The 20,246-nt window shown below is 43.9% G+C and overlaps 1 protein-coding gene across 5 annotated transcripts in view; it reads right to left on the reverse strand.

Annotated features, from left to right (window-relative positions):
• Positions 1-11,856, reverse strand: part of LOC140480786 (uncharacterized) — a 152,870-nt gene extending 141,014 nt beyond the window's left edge. For 3 of the 5 annotated variants that reach the window (XM_072576166.1, XM_072576167.1, XM_072576168.1), the window contains exon 1: positions 11,188-11,856. In XM_072576166.1, the coding sequence (XP_072432267.1) occupies positions 11,188-11,657 (470 nt within the window). In that variant the 5' untranslated portion in view covers positions 11,658-11,856. The remainder of the gene's footprint in view (positions 1-11,187) is intronic. The other 2 variants (XM_072576170.1, XM_072576169.1) reach the window with 1 other exon arrangement.
• Positions 11,857-20,246: the final 8,390 nt, after the last annotated feature.

Consider the following 20,246-nt stretch of genomic DNA (forward strand, 5'->3'; position numbering starts at 1 on the left):
CCACAGCTCCAGTCTAATAGCAGTATAATTTCCCCTCCCCCAATTAAATATTTTCCCATACTGTCTGGTCCTACACTTCTCCATAGCTATGATAAAGGTGAGGCAGGTGTGGTCATTGTCACCGAAATGATCTCCCACCAAGAGATCTGACACCTGGCCTGGCTCATTGCCTAGCACCAAATCCAATGCGACTTCCCCCCTAGTCCATCAAAGTTTTACCTGCACATCCATCAATATCATTTATTGTATCCGTTGCTCCCGATGCGGTCTCCTCTACATTGGGGAGACTGGATGCCTCCTAGCAGAGTGCTTTAGGGAACATCTCTGGGACACCCGCACCAATCAATCACACCGCCCTGTGGCCCAACATTTCAACTCCCCCTCCCACTCTTCTGAGGACATGAAGGTCCTGGGCCTCCTTCACTGCCGCTCCCTCACCACCCGACGCCTGGAGGAAGAACGCCTCATCTTCTGCCTCAGACCACTTCAACCCCAGGGCATCAATGTGGACTTCAACAGTTTCCTCATTGCCCCTTACCCCACCTCACCCCAGTCCCAAACTTCCAGCTCAGCACTGTCCCCATGACTTGTCCTACCCGCCTATCTTCTTTTCCACCTATCCACCCCACCTTCCTCCTTGACCTATCACCTTCATCCCTTCCCCCACTCACATATTGTACTCTATGCTACTTTCTCCCCACCCCCCCCCCTCCTCTCATTTATCTCTCCACCCTTCGGGCACTCTGCCTGTATTCCTGATAAAGGGCTTTTGCCTGAAACGTTGATTTTCCTGCTCCTCGAATGCTATCTGACCTGCTGTGCTTTTCCAGCACCACTCTAATCCAGAATCTAGTTTCCAGCATCTGCAGTCATTGTTTTTTCCCCCCTAGTCGGCCTATCTACATATTTATCATGATGTTACCTGCGCTGGAATGGGTTTAGTTATTAATAGACTGGGGTTAGCTTCCTTGGAGCAGAGGCAACTGAGTGGGGACCTGGTTGAGATGTATATAAGTATGAGGGGCATAAACATAATAGATAAGAAGAAATATTTCCCCTTAGTGGAGTGATTCTACAATCAGAGTCCATATATTTAAGGTAAGGGGCAGGAGGATTAGAGGGAGTATGAGGGAAAGCTTTTTCACCCAGAGGGTAGTATGAATTTTGAGCTGTCTGCAAGTATGGTAAAAGCAGAAACCCTTGAGAAGTATCTAGATCTATTTCTGTGCTGTATGATTCAATGACTCTATGAATGTGAATGAGTGTGCACTTTCAACATGGAGGTATACAAGGCCAAGTGCTAGGAAATGGCATGAGAATAGTTGGGTGATTGTTTTTGTCTGGCACAGACTCAGAGCCAAAGGGTCTTTTTTCTGTTCTGTAGACCTCTATAGCTTTAAACCTACTGGATGTTTTTGAGGACTAAATTAGTAGTATAGTCAGGAAAGATGTATCCCAGGCTATTGAGGGATGCAAGTGAAGAGATATCAGGGGTCCTGGGTGTAATTTGCAAATCCACAGGTGAGGCTTGAGACAACTAGAGGACTGCTAACATTGTTCCATTATTTTACAAAAAGGAGGATTGAATACACCAGTAAATTACAAGCCAGACAGACTAACCTGAAATGATGAGGAAGTTATTACAAAGAATTCTAAGTGATGAAGTACATCTACTCTTGGAGAGACATGGATTGATGAGGGATAGTCGCCATGGATTTGTAAAGAGAAGATTGTGTTGACTAATTTGATCCAATTCTCTGAGGATGTAACTGCATGTGTTGGTGGGGATAATGCATTTGATGTGATTTACATTGATTTTAGCAAGGTTTTTGATAAAGCCCCTCATGGAAAAGTGCTCAAGAAAGTAAGAGTGCATGGGAGCCGTTAGATTCAAATTTAGCTGAGAGGCAGGAAGGTAATGGCAGGTGATGGTAGAATGATGTTTCAGGAACTGGAAGTCAGTTTCTGAGGGGGTTCCACTGGGCTCGTTTGCTGTTTATTGTTTGCATTAAATGACTTGGACTTAAATATAATCAAGAGGTATAATCAAGAGGTTCGTGGATGTCACAAAAATTGATTGGGTAGTAAATAATGAGGAGGAGTCATAATCTGCAGGAGGATGTCAACAAACTGCTTGTTTGGACAGAGAAATGTGTTAGGTAGAGAACTAACAAAGGTAAGGAATTTCACTATGAATGGCAGGACCCTGGAAAGTACTGAACAGGAGAGGCCTCTGATCTTTGAGAACAAATCCATAAATCCCTGAAGTTAGTACGGCAGGTGGATAGAAAAATTAAGGCATCATTTGGGTTACTTGCCTTTTATCACCTAATGCATAAAATACTAGATAAGAGAGGCTTACAAAATGTATGTTACATTGGTTAGATCACAATTGTTGTACTATGTGCAATTTTGGTAACTACTGTTATGAGGTTGAAGGTGCATACTGTACCTTTAAGAGAGAGAATGCTGTTCTGAATTGAGAGATTACAAGCACCTGTGTATACAACTGGATGGCAGTCCCAGAGTGTACCGGAAAATTGAAAATATGTAACATTTGACTGTGTAATGGATACCAGAGATTTGGTTGCTATTTTGACGATAATTCGAATTTAACGATCAGTTTAAATTATGCCCCAGAATACTAAAACCCAATCGAGTTTGAATTTATTATTTTGCCAATAATGAGATGATCATTTGTTGGGGGGGGGGGGGTAATAGAAATGCTGACATTTTGAAAATTGGTCAGAGAGCAACTGCTGTCGAAAGAGAAACTACCAGAGAGCCAATTGCCCATCTAATAGTATGCTCTTAAGGAAATAAAAAAATCCCCTCTGTCAAAAATCCCCTTTCCATGTAAAGTCTATTTGCAGTAAAAAGAAAGAAGATGACCAGGGAGGTCAGCAGAAAAACTTAAGACAGCAGGGAAGACAAAGTCGGTGTATTTTGAGATTAAGTTAATGTAATTTTAATTAGTGTTTATTGGAACAGCATATTTAGTAGAATTGGGGTCAGATCGTAAGTAGTTAAGAGAAAGGGGGGCTTGGATTTGTAAATAGTTTTTTTTGTTTAATGTTCACGGTTAGAGTTAGAAAAATAAATTGATGTTTTTTCTTTAAATAGTGGAATTTTAACAGATTACGAGGTGAGATAGGCTTTTCTGAGTGCTTGGAGTTGAAAACTGTGGTGCTGGAAAAACACAACAGGCCAGGCAGCATCCGAGGAGCAGGAGAATCGACGTTTCGGACATAAGCCCTTCTTCAGGAATCTTAGTGCTTGGTTAATTAACAGGGGGGTTCAACTACAGCTTCGTAACACTACACCATAGGAAGGATGTAATGCAATAGAGAATGTGCAGAGAAAATTTACCAGAATACTATTTACGGTGAAGGTTTTGAGCAATGAGCAAACATTGAATAGGATGGTGTTGATTTCTTTGGAACAGTGAAATTTCAAAAAGAACCTAATAGAGGTATATAAGAATAAAGTGGATAGGAAAGCACTTCTTCCACTAGTAGAGGGGTCAAAATAGAGGGGCATAGATTTAAGGTTAGAGATAGAAGACTAAGGGGAGAGTTGACGAGAATTTGTTTTCACCCAGAGTGTGATGGGAGTCTGGAACTCACTGCCTGAAAAAGTGGTTGAATCAGAAATATTCATTTGCATTGACACAGCCTCCTGGGCTGTTGGCCAAGACCTAGAAAATTGGATTAGTGTAGTCCGATTTTTATTGACTGGCATGGTCATGATGGGCTAAATGACCTCCTTTCATTCTGTAAATGTCTCTGGATCTATGAGTATCAGTCAATGTGCTATATTTCAATTTATAAAGAGCTTTCGATAAAGTCATATACAAAATATTAGTAACTAGAATTGGATAACATCAGATTCAGGATAATTTACTCACATGAATCAGGAATGACTAACAAAAAGAAAAGTGACTAAAAGGAAATGAAAGGCAGTGGTGTCGTAGTAATGTTGCTGGTTTTGTAACCAGACACTCTGGGTATGTTGGTTCAAATCTCCATCCTGCTAATGGGTGACATTTAAATTCATTTCTGGGGTGGCATGGTGACTCAGTGGTTAGCACTGTTGCCTTACAACACCAGGGACTCAGGTTTGATTCTAGTCTTGGGCGACTGTGTGGAGTTTGTACATTTTTCCCATGTCTGCATGGGCCTCCAGGTGCTCTAGTGTCTTCCCACAGTCCAAAGATGTCCAGGTTAGGTGTATTGGCCATGCTAAATTGCCCCGTAGTGTCCAAGGTTATGTAGGCTAGGTGGATTAGCCATGGGAAACACATGGGATTGGTCTGGGTGGGATGCTTTCTGAAGAAGCGGTGTGAACTCAATGGGCTGAATAGCCTGCACTGCAGGGGTTCTCTGAGGAATAAATGGACTTTTCTCTGCTTGTAATTAATGGGGTACTCCAAAGATCAGTGCTTGGGCCTCAGTGATTTACAATCCATATTAACGATCTGAATGTGGGGATCCAATGTTATATTTCCAAGTTTGCTGGTGACACAAAACTAGAAGGGAATGTCAGTTGTGAAGAGATTTCAAAGTAGCTTCAAGGGAATTTAGACAGGCTAAGTGAGAAAGCAAGAACATAACAGAGCATTGAAAAATGCAAAGTTATCAAAATCTATCAATTTGATGGGAAAAACAAACCACAGAACTTTTCTTAAATGTGAAAGAATGGAAAATAATAATATCCAAAGAGACCTGGGTGCGCTCAATGAGTCACTGAAATATGTTGATACAGCAAGCAATTAAGATGGCAAATATTAGAATTTTGTTGTAAGAGTTTTAGTATGAGTACAGAAATCTTATTGCAATTGTATAGAGCGTTTTAAAGAGACATTTGGAGTATTGCATACAGTTTCAATTTCTTTACAATAGAAAGGGTATACTTGCCCTTGACGTAAAGATTCACTGATCTGATCCCTGTGACTGTCTTATGAGAAGACTAGCATATATTTTCTAGAGTTTTGAATGTGACATCATCTCACGGAGACACATTAAATTCTTACAGGATCTGGAACACTGGGAACTGAGTCTCAAGGTAAGGGGTAAGGCCATATAGGATTGACACGAGCAGAAATATCTTCATTCAGTGATTGATGAATCTTTGGAATTCTCAATTTGAGAAAGGTGTAGAAGCTCAGACATTAAGTATATTCAAGATTAATATCTAGAAATATGTTAAAGATATCAAGGAATATGAGGATAGTGCAGAAAAATTCTGTGAAGTTAAATGATCAGCCATGATCTGGAATGACAAAGCAGTTGCCTTTGAGAAGGTGGTGGTGAAGTGCGTTTTTGGACAATTACAATCCATGTACTGTAGCACACCTACAGTGTCTTTAGGGAGAGAATTCCAGAATTTTGACCCAGCAACATTGAAGGAACGGTGATATATTTCCTTCCAAGCCAGGATGTTGAATGGCTTGGAGGGGAACTTGCAGGTGGTGGCTGTCCTATGTACTTGCTGTCCTTGTTCTTCTCGCTGAAAACGGTTGTGGGTTAGGAAGGTATCATATAAGGATCTTTGGCAGATTTCTTCTGTGTATGTTGTACACAATACACACTACTGCTACTGAATGTTGGTAATGGTACATATGGATTTAATGGCAATCAAGTAGGCTTCTTTGTCTTGAATGGTGCAAAGCTTGAGTGTTGTTGGAGATGTACTCAGTCAGGCAAGTGATTGATTTATTGTCACATATACTGAGGTACAGTGAAAAGTTTGTTTACTAGCAATACAAACAAATCATAGTAAGAAAGGATATACAGATCAAAAAAAACTTAGAGTTACATTGCACAGGGTATGCACTAGGCAAGATCAGCATTAGCAAGGTCAGCATTATTTGAGGCTAGAGAGTTCATTCATCAGTCTAATAATGGCCAGGAAGAAGCTGGTTCTGAACCTGCTGGTACATGCGTTCATGCTTCTGTATCTTGCCTGACAGAAAAGGTTGTAGGAGATCATTACTGGGGTGCAATGAGTTTTTGATGATGTTGGCAGCCATTCCACGGCAGCAAGCCAAGTAAATGGAGTGCATGGACAGAAGTGGAGTGATGGTCTGGGCTGTGATCACCACCTTTTGTAGTTTCTTACTGTCCTCGGCAGAGTAGTTGCCAAACAACGCCCAACTCCGCCCCCACGCCGATCTCCGTCCCTGCCCCCACACCCAACCCCGCCCCCACTCCCAGCTCCAGCCCCACACCAGGTCCTAGCTCCCAGCCCTGCTGTGTTTTCACCATCCCTCCAGATCTACCCCTCTCTAAGGCTGAAAGATCAGTCCTCAGCAGAGGCCTCACCTTCATTCCCCTACGCTCTTGGATTAACAAGTTCAACATGCGGCGTGACATCGAACAATTCTTCCGCTGCCTTCGCCTCCGCGCCTACTTCTCCAACCAAGATTCTCGCCCACCCTCTGACGACCCTTTCTCCCGCCTCCAACACACCCTATCTACCTGGACACCCCGTGCTGGCCTCTTACCCACCCTCGATCTCTTCATAGGCAACTGTCGCCGTGACATTAACCGCCTCAACGTCTCCACCCCTCTCACCCACTCCAACCTCTCATCCTCGGAACGTGCAGCCCTCCACTCCCTCCGTTCCAACCCCAACCTCACCATCAAACCAGCAGACAAGGGAGGCGTGGTAGTAGTTTGGCGCACCGACCTTTACACCGCTGAGGCTAAATGCCAGCTCACAGACACCTCCTCTTACTGCCCCCTTGACAATGACCCCACCTCCCACCACCAAACCATCATCTCCCAGACCATCCAGAACCTCATCACCTCAGGGGATCTCCCATCCACCGCCTCCAACCTCATAGTCCCACAACCCCGCACCGCCCGTTTCTACCCCCTGCCCAAAATCCACAAACCTGACTGCCCCGGCTGACCCATTGTCTCTCAGCCTGCTCCTGCCCCACCAAACTCATCTCTGCATACCTCGACATGGTCCTGTCCCCCTTAGTCCAAGAACTCCCCACCTACGTTCGGGACACCACCCACGCCCTCCACCTCCTCCATGATTTTCGCTTCCCCGGTCCCTAATGCCTTATCTTCACCATGGACATCCAGTCCCTATACACCTCCATCCCCCATGACGAAGGACTTAAAGCCCTCCGCTTCTTCCTTTCCCGCCATACCAACCATTACCCTTCCACCGACACCCTCCTTCGACTGACTGAACTGGTCCTCACCCTGAACAACTTCTCTTTCCAATCCTCCCACTTTCTCCAAACCAAAGGAGTAGCCATGGGCACCCACACCTGCCTCTTCGTAGGATATGTGGAACAGTCCATCTTCCGCAGCTACACTGGCCCCACCCCCCACCTTTTCCTCCACTACATCGATGACTGTATCGGCACTGCCTCGTGCTCCCACGAGGAGGTTGAACAGTTCATCCACTTTACCAACACTTTCCACCCCGACCTCAAATTCACCTGGACCGTCTCAGACTCCTCCCTCCCCTTCCTAGACCTTTCCATTTCCACCTCGGGTGACCGAATCAACACGGACATTTATTAACAACCAACCGACTCCCACAGCTACCTAGACTACACCTCCTCCCACCCTGCCCCCTGTAAAAATGCCATCCCATATTCCCAATTCCTTCGTCTCCGCTGCATCTGCTCCCAGGAGGACCAGTTCCAAAACCGTACCACCCAGATGGCCTCCTTCTTCAAGGACCACAATTTCCCCCCAGACGTAGTCGACGATGCCCTCCACCGCATCTCTTCCACTTCCCGGTCCTCCGCCCTTAAGCCCCACCTCCCAACCGCCACCAGGACAGAACCCCACTTGTCCTCACCTACCACCCCACCAACCTCCATGTCCAACGTATCATCCGCCGTCATTTCCGCCACCTCCAAACGGACCCCACCACCAGGGACATATTTCCCTCCCCTCCCCTATCAGCGTTCCGAAAAGACCACTCCCTCCGTGACTCCCTCGTCAGGTCCACATCCCCCACCAATCCAACCTCCACTCCCGGCACCTTCCCCTGCAACCGCAAGAAATGCAAAACTTGCGCCCACACCTCCCCCCTTACCTCCCTCCAAGGCACCAAGGGACACTTCCATATCCGCCACAAATTCACCTGCACCTCCACACACATCATCTATTGCATCCACTGCACCCAATGTGGCTCCTCTATATTGGGGAGACAGGCCGCCTACTTGCGGAACGTTCCAGAGAACACCTCTGGGACACCCGGACCAACCAACCCAACCACCCCGTGGCTCAACACTTCAACTCCCCCTCCCATTCCACCAAGGACATGCAGGTCCTTGAACTCCTCCATCGCCAGACCATGGCAACACGACGGTTGGAGGAAGAGCACCTCATCTTCCGCCTGGGAACCCTCCAACCACAAGGGATGAACTCAGATTTCTCTAGTTTCCTCATTTCCCCTCCCCCCACCTTGTCTTAGTCAAATCCCTCGAACTCAGCACCACCTTCCTAACCTGCAATCTTCTTCCTGACCCCTCTGCCCCCACCCCACTCTGGCCTATCACCCTCACCTTGATCTCCTTCCACCTATCGCATTCCCAACGCCCCTCCCCCAAGTCCCTCCTCCCTACCTTTTATCTTAGCCTGCTGGACACTCTTTCCTCATATCTGAAGAAGGGCTGATGCCCGAAACGTTGATTCTCCTGTTCCTTGGATGCTGCCTGACCTGCTGCGCTTTTCCAGCAACACATTTTCAGCTCTAGTTGCCAAACTAGGCCATTATGCAGCCAGATTATATGCTCTCAATGGTGCATCTGTAGAAGTTGGTAAGTGTCCGTCAGGACATGCCAAACTTCCTGAGATACCTGAGGAAAAAGAGGTATTGTTGTGCTTTCTTGACCTTCGCATCTACATGAGAAGTCCAGGACAGGTTGTCGATTATCGCCATTCCAAGAACTTGACGCTCTCCACTCTCTCAACCTCACTTCTGTTGATGTAGATAGGGCGTGTTATCCTCCTTTCTTTCTGAAATCAATGATCAGTTCTTTAGTTTTGCCAACACTGAGAGGTTGTTGTCATTGCACCATATCACCAAGCCCTCTATCTCCCTTCTGCATTTTGACTTGTCATTGTTAGATATCCATCCACCCATAGCAAATTTGCAGATGGCATTTGTTTGGAATTTGACAATACAATCATAGGTGCACAAGGCATACAGTAGGAGACTGATGACACATCCTAGGGATGCTCCAGTGTTGAGTGTTATTGTAGAGGACATGCAGTTAACTATTTTCACTGACTGCCATCTGTGGGTTAGAGAGCTGAGGATCCAGTTGCAAAGGACAGAGCCGAGATCAATATCACGGAGTTTTGAGATCAGTCTGGAGGGGAAAATGTTGTTGAAGGCAGAGCTGTAGTCAATGAGTAGGATCTAACATAAAATCTAACACCTTGTTTTCCAGGTGTTCCAAGGATGAGTGTAGGGTTAGGATAGGGATATGGCAAATAGTGAGTATTCCATCACACCCCTGACTTGTGTTTTGAAGATTATGAACAGGCTTTGGAGAGTCAGGAGGTGAGTTACTTGGTGCAGTATTCCTAGCCTCTACACAACTTTATTCCAGACATTTCAAAAGGGGATAGGATGAGGTACAATATTACAAAAGTCAAAATAGCCCATTTTAACATTCCAAATATTTATTTTATGATACACCATTTTCATCAATTAACTGTGTGTAATGTATTTGTAATTCCTTTTAGAGTCAGACAATTCTCTTCTAAGCATTAACTAGATCTTCAGGTAAAGGCTCTTTTATGAAACCTTTTCTTTGTGGAATGTTTGATCGCTTCACTTAAGCAGATGTCTTATGAAATTTATCATCGGTCCTTTACTCTCATTCATTTTTCACATATTTCAGTTCTAAGGATCCAATTGAGAACTTTTAACTTATTTCTTTATTTTTCTATGTTGGCACTAAGATTTTGTGCCTAGGTACCTTGTACCTAAGGTGCACCAGGAATGACAACACTTTTCAGTACTTGAGTATGACAATAAACCTAATTCTAATTGCTCTTCAAATTCCCTCTAACCAGGTTCTGAAAATAGTCTCAATGCACAAGTTGCAAAATATGCAAAACTGATGTTACAGAGTCAATAATCAGTCAGTCTGAGATTTATAGAGACCACTGCATTCATTCCATCAGTTAAGCAAGTAGCTTGAAAGTGGCAATAAGACATCCTTGCATGTTGATGCAGAATGGGATGATGTATAGAGAAAATGATGTTTGATCAATCCATTCAAATGAGTAAGGGAACAGTTTAATAAAAACAAGAGACCAAACAACAGTAAACTATACAAGATACAAACTACATTAAACTCCAACTCTTTATGCTGTTGACTGCAATTAAGCACCATAGCGCTATAAAATATGATTAATGAAAGTACAGTTTGCATGCTGGATTTGTGATTTGAGGGCTTTGCGGTACTTAATCACCTCCAGAGTTATTAAAGGCACGTTTACAGACGACACAAACTAATACAATTTGACACCATAAAAGAAATTTCTGGAGAAACTCAGTCGGTCTAGCAGCACCTTTGGGAAGAATGCAGTTAATGTTTCGAGTCTGGTGACTCACTTCTGAACTCAGTTCTGATTAAGACCGACTGGACTCGAAACTCTGCTTTCTTTCCACAGGGAGAAAGTGAGGACTGCAGATGCAGCAGATGAAAGTCCAGAGTGTGGTGCTGGAAAAGCACAGCAGGTCAGGCAACATCCGATGAGCAGCAGAATCGACATTTCGGACAAAAGTCCTTCATCAGGTGCTGCCCAGTCTGCTAGGTTTTTCCAGCAATTTCCGGTTTTGTTTCGGATCTCCAGATCTTTGTTTCATTTTACTGATCGACATTAAAATGTAATTGGAAGTGATAATGAGTGGAGATTGGGCATTTATTTTGATGAATTAGAAAACATTGTTTGAGTAGAGAGGGTATTACAATATGGCAACAGGTGCAATGAGAATGAAGTGAACTGAATGGGGTTCACAGAAAATTGGGGAGGTAATATGGTGGTATTTTAGATGTAGTGGTTGGAATACATTTTAAACATCGAGATTTTGTTTCTAAAAGTAACAAACACGTCGTGCTATAAGAAACAACTTGTTAGTTCCAGTTTAACAACACGTCTACCGAAATAAAAAGTGGGGTTTAGAACCTACAGTACGGTGAATGGTGTCAGGACATTGCCAGACATGGTGCCTCGAATCCCAGAGGGTATTTCAGTGAGAATCTTCATGCTGTTCTCATCCTCCTCCGTGGTGTTGCTGTTGTGCTTGGAGTGCGGAGATTTGCTGCCATTGCCGCTGGATTCGGTGGGGGCCGCCTCCCCGAGGTCGACGGCCGCATCGTGGCTGTGCGAGCCCACCGGCTTGGCTGGGTGGCACGACAGGATGTTGATGTAGCAGCGGCACAGCTCCGGGCACACGGCCTGAGGTGACTCGGATAGCTCCGGCTGGGGCAGCTGCCTCTGCGGCTCCGGCTCCGGCTGCGGCTGCGGTTTCGGCTGCGGCTGCGGCAACTCGCTTGAGTCGTTATGGTGCAGCACCACCATCGTCTTCCGGGCGGCCGAGCAGCGACAGAGCAACAGGCACGAAGCCAGGGTCAAGAGGCCAGAGCTGCTCGCTATCATCCTTTTACTCGCCTCTCATCGCTCATTGATATCCTCAGGCCCTCCTCCCACCAACCGCCCACCGCCGGAGGGTCGATTTTAATATGGCGAGAGAGAGAGAGAATATTATCAGGAAAGGGTTGCGGCCTGGAAGCCAATCGTTGCCATGGTGAGTGAAGGCTCTCTCCCCGCCCCCCGGCCCGAGCACCACTTCTGCGCCTGCGCACCTCCTTTGTCCCCCTGGCCCGTCGCTTGGAGACGAGCGTCGCGTCATCACAACAATAGGGAACGGCCCCGCCCACCTTCCAAAGTGAGCTCCGCTTTGATAGGAGGCCATTCGGGCCGTCTTGTCTGCCTGTAAGCGCCTCCACTGAGCATTTTTGAGTTCGTTGCCAATCTCTCGCCTTTTGCCCGCAATCCTGCACGTTGTTTCTACATTTTCTTTATCATGGCCCCCTAGATTAATAGTGGTGCTATTCAATAACCTAGATTAATATTCTGTGGACAGGAGTTCAAAACCCACCATAGCAGACGCCAGAATTTGAATTCAACAAAAATCTGGAATTAAAATGTTCACTTCCCATCTCCAACATCTTCAGTCCTCACTTTCTCCCAGTCAATTAAAACCTTACTGTGAAGCCTCTTCCAAGGATGCACATCTTGAAGAAGTTCTCCTCCTCCCTCTACAAGATCTCAGTGAGAGATCCTATTGCACATACCTATCACATTCCCAGCTACCTTCACCCCAGCCTCACACCCCTCGCATTTATCTCTCAGTCCCATTTGGGCTCCTTCCATGATGAAGAGCTTATGCTCGAAATGTCGACTCATGGAACTATTCTCATAAACCATCTCTGCACTTTTTGCATTGAATTCACACCCTAAAATGTTGCCAGTATAACTTAAGCATAACCTCCCTGCTCATATATTGTATGCTGCTACTCTATGAACTCTGGTATACAGTAGGCTTTCCTAACAGTTCGGTCAATCTGTCCTGACTCCTATAATAATTTGAACACAGACACACCTAGATGTCTCTGTTCCTGTACTCCTTTCGTGTTGCGCCACATATCTTATACACTGTCTCCATGTCATTTCTATAAGTGTGTGTAATTTCATTCTTCTCCACATAGAACATTATCTGCCACCGATCTGTGCATCCTACCAAAAGTAATACTGACTTCTGGTGAACTGGGGGGGGGATTCCATTTCAAACCTTCCAATGTGAAAAATATCCATTAACGATTACTGTCTGTTTCTTAACAAGCATACAATTTTGTATCCACTTGCTTATGTCCCTTTGTACCATGACCCTTTTAGTCCTCAAAAGTCTGTTAGGTGGCACTGTATCGAATGCCTTTTGGAAGTCCATGTATATCACATCAATAGCCTTGCCACCATTATGCTTCTCTGTCAACTAATCAAACAACTTCAGGATGTGATAGTGTCTGAACAAATCTTTGCTGATTTTTCTAAAATAACTCACATTTTTAATGTGAGTATTAACTGTGTCACATATAGTTGTTTTTTTTTAGATTAGATTAGATTACTTACAGTGTGGAAACAGGCCCTTCGACCCAACAAGTCCACACCGCACCCGCCGAAGCGCAACCCACCCATACCCCTACATCTACCCCTTACCTAACACTATGGGCAATTTAGCATGGCCAATTCACCTGACCTGCACATCTTTGGAGTGTGGGAGGAAACCGGAGCACCCGGAGGAAACCCACGCAGACACGGGGAGAACGTGCAAACTCCACACAGAGAGTCGCCTGAGGCGGGAATTGAACCCGGATCTCTGGCACTGTGAGGCAGCAGTGCAAACCGGAGAAACAAAAGTTAAAAACTGACCTATCTTCATAATTGTTTTTGAATAATTGCATGATGTTTGCAATTCCCCAGTCCTCTGGCACCACTCCAAATGTGGGAAACTTTGAGGAGTTAAGTAATTTGGTTCATCACCAATGAATTACAAACAAATGTTTACATTGGAGTTTTTATTAACTATTGATATAGATTGTTTATCTAAGTGTAACCAAAATTCATCACAGCAGAGAGTGAGGCATGCACACAGAAGGCATTTAGTTGTTATTGATGAAGGTGTACTCACTGGGAATTGTAACGTATGAAAGAAAATATACACAAAACAATATTTTGAACTCTTTGTGGCTTTTAAAATTCCAACAAAGAAAAATGCATGCACAAAAAGGTCTGTTAATGAAGAAAGTATGAATCTTTAAGGCTAAACAATTCATATTTTAGCTCTTTCTTTTCATATATCAGTTGCTCCAGTTTTATTACTTACAGAAATATTAATTTTACAGAACTATTACAGAAGTATGATTTTGGTGAAGGAACATTGTGTCTTGTAACCAAATCTGCTGACAATACAACAATAGATGAGGGAATGCAAGCAAACTGCAAAAGGATAGCTTGAGTGAGTAGGCAAAATTTTGACTTTTTTGTTTCATTTTTATTCATGGGATGAGAGGAATCATTAACTAAGCCAGAATTTATTGCCCTCTCCCAATGTCATGGAGAAAATGGTGGTGAACTGCATTCTTAAATCGCTGTGGTCCTTGGTATAAGTATTCCCACAATGCTGTTAGGTAGGAAATTCCAGAACTTTGAACTAACAACGGTTATGTAGTTCCAAGTCAGAATGGTGTGAGTCTTGATGGGGAACTTGCAGATGGATGCGTTTTCATGCATTGACTGCCATTGTCCTTTTGGTGTTAAAGTTTGAGGTTTGGAAGGTAGTGTTGATAAAGTGTGGCACTGGAAAAAGCACAGCAGGTCAGGTAGCATCTGAGGAGCAAGAGAGTCAACATTTCGGGCTTAAGCCTTCATCAATACTGAGTCCGGATGAAGGGTTAAGCCCGAAACATCAATTCTCTTGCTCCTCAGATGCTGCCTGACCTGCTGTGCTTTTTTCAGCACCACTCTTTATCAACTCTGACTTCTCCAGCATCTGCAGTCCTCACTGTCTCCTAGTTTGGAAGATAGTTCTGAAAAGTCTTGATAAATTACTGCAATGTACCCTCTAATTGTCTTACCAGCTGCCTAAGCCTCCAATGCCCATATGGGGCAGTGACCTCTTGAATTAGAAGTCAATGCCATGACTGACATGCCAATGTTCAAAGTACTGGAGCAGCTTAGAGGGAATGTTGGATCTTATACATTATTGTCACTGAAGGGACCGAAGATTGAAAGTGGTGGTTGGGGTGTAAATCAATCAAAAAAACAAAGGTGTTTTAATTCGGTAGGAAGCATTAAAAAGCAAAATGTTATGTAAATGTAACTGTGGCAAAGGTAATCTTTTCTTCTTCGTCCTTCTCAACCTGTCTGCAGGCTTTGACACGCTTGATCACGTCATTCTCCTCCAACACTTCAGCACTGTCATCCAATTAGGACATTCTCTACTGGTTCCATTCTTTTCTATCCAACAATATCCAGACAATGATTTGCAATGACTTCTGTTTCCTTTTCCACATCATTATCTCTGATGTCCCTGAAAGATTTATCCTTAGCTCCCTCCAACTCCTCCTCTATGTTGTCCTTCAGTGGCATTATCAAAAAATTTTCATGTTAATTTTCATGTATACACTGATGACACCACCCTCTACTCACCACAAACTTCACTCGTCTCCTCCACTGTTGCTAAAGTGTCAGATTGCATATCTGACATCGGGTACTGGATAAGCAGAAATACTGGAAATATTGAAGCCATTGTTTTTGGGCCCTAGCCCAATATTTGTACCCGATCTATTAACTTCATACCTCTCCCTGGCAACACCCGGAGATAAAACCAGTCTGTCTACAGCCTTGGGTGTCATATTTGACCCAGGATGAGCTACCAACAATGTATTCAACCATCAATGGGTATCCAACATCTCTCTGTTCTGAAGAAGTCAAACCAGTCTTAAATGTTAACATGTTCACCTGCTGAATTCCACCAGCATTTTCTGTTTGTTTCAGATTACCAACATCTACAGTATTTTGATTTTATTTATCAATAAGAGTGGCTGTGCCTACCTCTATAACATTGCCCAACTTCCTCCCTGTTACATGTCATCTGCTGCTCGATCATCATTGGTGCTTTTGTTGTCTTTGGATTTGACCTTTCTAATGTGCTCCTGGCTGGTATCCATCATTCTATTTTCCAAAACACTGTTTGTACCTTTATTTGTGCCAAGACCATTTCACATATTCATCGCATGCTCACTGACTTGCATTGGCTCATAGTCAAGAAATGATTTGATTTTAAAATCCTAATTCTTGTTTAAAATTCACTCTATGGATTCATTCCTCCCTATGTCTATCAGCTTTTCCAGTCCCACATCCTGCTGAGGTCATATGCACTCCAATTCTAGTGTCTGGAGCTTGTCTGATTTTAATCTCTCCACCATTGATGCTCATGCTTTCAGTTGAAAACTTTGAAATTCTGACTCTGAAGTTCTCTCCTTTTGTACCTTATTTTCTTCCCTGAGTTCCTTAAGACATTGCTTAAAATCTACCTCCTTCTCCGAGTTTTTGGTCATCTGACCTAACATCACTACGTATGGCTTAGTGTCATATTTTATTTTATCATGCTACTGTGAAGCACCTTGGAATGTATTGTTGGCAATTAAAATTAAAGAAAACCCCAAATTCTTTGATAAATACATAACAAGCAAGACAATATCTAAAGGAAGTGTAGAGCCTATTACAGATCATAAAGGATAGCTTCTGCGTGGAGACAGAGAACATTGGTATGGTTCTTATTGGATACAATGCATCTCTTTTCACTAAAGAGAGGGGAAGATACAAACTGCACTCAGGGAGAAGGAATGTAAAGGACAAGATGAAATAAACGTAGTGAGAAAGGAAATATTGAGGGATTCACCATCTTGGAGAATGGATAATTCCCCATGCCTGGATGAGATGTGTTCTTGATTATTATGGAAAGGAAGAGATAAAATAGTGGAGATTCTGATCATCATTTTGTACTCCTCTCAGTCCACAGGCACATGCCAGGAGACTGGAGGATATTGTACCGTTGTTTAAAGTTGGAGAAAAAGAGGGACCGAGTAATTGAAAGCCAGTCAGCTGAAATTTGGTCATGGAAAAAGTTCTGGGTGGCTGGTTAAATCATCATTTAGAAAAGTTTCATTGATCAAACACAGCTAGCACATATTTGTTAAAGTAAAACTATGTCTGTCTACATTCATAGAAGGGTATTGCAGTCTCAATGGGTTAATGACCTACTCCTGCTTGTATTTCCTGTTACGACAGGTGAAGAAATCTCACTGCTTACAGGCGAAGTGTATCTCAGTCTTTCAAAAGGTTTACTATTACAATTAGCTCATTTTCTGGTTCGTACAGGGAGTTCAGATAGTGAGTTGGGGGCGATTTGTTAGAAAATAATAATTAATTTTTAGGTAGCAAATTAAAACTTAACTAACAGCCAATGAGGGTTAGTAATGTCAGTTGATGGGGTTTTGCGTTCTGTCTGTGAGATGTGGTCAGTCATGAACACTGAGAGCACTGATCATTACATCTGCAGGAAGTGTAACCAGCTTCAGCTGCTCCCCAAACGAATGGGTCGGCTTGAGCAGTGGTTGGAGATACCAAGGAGCATACAAATGGCAGACAGCATCACAGATAGAAGTTATAGAAATGTGGTCACACCCAGGGTACAGGAAAATAGATGGGTGATAAGTTTAGGCTCAGAGGGGCAAGATTTAAGGGGCAATTTTTTTCACACAGAGAATGGTACATGTATGGAATGAGCTGCCAGAGGAAGTGGTGGAGGCTGGTAAAATTGCAACATTTAAGAGGCATTTGGATGGGTATATGAATAGGAAGGGTTTGGAGGGATATGGGCTGGGTGCTGGCAGGTGGGACTAGATTGGGTTGGGATATCTGGTCGGCATGGACGGGTTGGACCGAAGGGTCTGTTTCCATGCTGTACATCTCTATGACTCAAAGTGTGGTGCATATATGGAATGAGCTGCCAGAGGAAATGGTGGAGGCTAGTACAATTACAGCATTTAAAAGGCATCTGGCTGGGTTTATGAATAGGAGGGATTGAGAGGGATATGGGCCAGGTGCTGGCAAATGGGACTACATTAATTTAGGATATCTGGTCAACATGGACAAGTTGGACCGAATGGTCTGTTTCTGTGCTGTACATCTCTATGATTTTATGATCCTATAACCACAAGAGAGGGCAGTCAGTCTGTGCAGGATTACCCTGGAACTGTACCCCTGTCAAACATGTATTCCATTTTGGATACTGATGAGGGGGTGGCCCATCAGGTGACAACAGCAGCAGCAGCATCACGGCTGGCTCTGCTATACAGAGGGGAGGCACAAAGTGTAGTAGAGCAATAATAATTGGAGATTCCATAATCAGGTGCACCGACGGGCACTTCTGCAGCCACTAGAGAGACTCCAGGACGATACGTTGCATCCCTGGTGCCAGGATCATGGATGTTTGTGGGTGGGTTCAGGGCATCATGAAACAGGAGGGGAAAAAGACAGAAGTCATTGCCTATATTGACACAAATGATATGGTCCTGCAATGACAATACAGAGAGTTAAGTAGTAAACTAAAAAGCAGGACCTCTAGGGAAGTAATCTCAGGATTATTCCCCATGCTACATGCTACTGAGGCTAGGAACAGAGATGGAGTACAATTGAACATGTGACAGAAGAGCTGATGTGAGGGGGAATGTTTCAGATATGTTGGTCAATGGGATGCCTTACAGGGAAAGTGAGACCTGTACAAGAAGACTGGACTGTACCTAAACTGGAGGGACACCAATATCCTGGCAGGACGTTTCATAGTGCCATTCAGGAGGGTTTAAACTAGTGTGTCGGGGGGTAGGAACTAGAGCATCAGGTCAGTAAGTATAGAGACTAAGGAAGAGCTTGAGTCTAAGGAAAATATAACGAAGAGGAAGAGCAGGCAAGGAGAGGTTGCTGAGCTCAACAGAATTAGAGGTTTGGATTTGGTTTGCTTCAGTGCCAGAAGTATAGCAGGTAAAATGGATGAACTTAGAGCCTGGATTCATGCATGCAATTATGATAGTGTTGCTATCACAGAAGCATGGGTGAACAAGGACAGGATTGGCAACTTAAGATTCTGGAATATTGATGTTTTAGCGAAAACAGAGGAGGAATTAAAAGAGTTGCATTACTGGTTAGACAGCATATCACAGATGTGCTAGGGGAAGACACCCTAAAGGGATCTTGCAGCAAGGCATTGTGGGTAGAGCTCAGGATTAGGAAGGGTGCAATCACAATGCTGGGACTGTACTACAAACCTCCCAGCTGCCAGCGGGAGATAGAGGAAGAGGTATGGAGTCAGATTCTGGAAAGCCGTGAAAATAATAGGGTTATTGTGGTGGGTGATTTTAACTTCCCCCGTACTGACTTGGGCTCCCTTAGAGTCAGGGGTTTGGATGGGGAGTCACTGTTAGGTGTGTGAATAGTCCAACGAGGGAGGGGGCCATACTGGACCTAGTATTGAGAAATGAGTGATCAAATTGGTGATCAACTTTTGATGGGGGAGCATTTTGGAAATAATTCTGTACATTTTGAAATACTTATGAATAAGGACAAGAGTGAACCTTGGTTGAAGATGTTAAGTTGGGGGAAAGCCAACAATAACTGAATTAGGCGAATGGAGAATATGGATTGGGAGCGGCTGTTTGAGAATAAATCTATATCTGACATGCAGCAGTCTTCTAAGGACCAGTTTAGTAGAGTACAGGACAGGCATGTTCTTGTGCATATGAAGGAGTGGAATGGCAGGATTCAGGAACCTTGGATGAATGGGGAAGTGTGGGAGAATTGTTAGATTCATGGCAGCTATTTTGTCACAAAATAAAAGCCTGGAAACCATTTTGAATCTCATCTTAGTGCCTGCTTTCTAAAAGCCTGAGTTTCCCATGCCCAGCTAAGACAGTTGGCCTTGCAGCTGTACTCATACCTGATAAACAAATTGTTCTCTTTGCATGGAGCTATTATTTTCTTTGTAAGGACTTGTTGTATACTAACACTTGCATATCAGTGACTAACCTACACTGTCCAGGCATTATGTGATTGAAGCTAATTACTGGGCAAGGTGCCTCGCTTGCTCGTTATCCTGCAATTAACTGTTTGCTAATTGTTAAACGATTGTAACCTATATAATCACGCAACTCTCTGTATCTCATCAGAGTGACTTGTGACCATTCGGTCGACTTGTCTCTCCCGATGAGCTCACAAATAAACCAGTCAATACTCAAGGCTTATGTGTGGCGCTTCACTTCTAAATTGAACCGCTACGAGCGAGTGACCAATTGCATAATTTATTTCCATCCCCAACAGGAAGTTATCAGCTTAGTCAAAAAGAAGGAAAGATACCTAAAGTCTATGCAACTAAAAGCAGACAAAGCTCTTGAAGAATATAGAGAAAGTAGGAAGGAGCTCAAATAGGGAGTTAGGAGGGCTAAAAGGGACCATGGAATGTCCTTGGCCAGCAGTGTTAAGGAGAATCCCAAGGCATTTTATACATATGTTAGGAGCAAGAGGGTAGCAAGGGAATGGTTCGGCCCACTGAGGAATAAAGGTGGGAGG

This window comes from Chiloscyllium punctatum, chromosome 8 (assembly GCF_047496795.1).
Source record: "Chiloscyllium punctatum isolate Juve2018m chromosome 8, sChiPun1.3, whole genome shotgun sequence".
Taxonomy (NCBI): domain Eukaryota; kingdom Metazoa; phylum Chordata; class Chondrichthyes; order Orectolobiformes; family Hemiscylliidae; genus Chiloscyllium; species Chiloscyllium punctatum.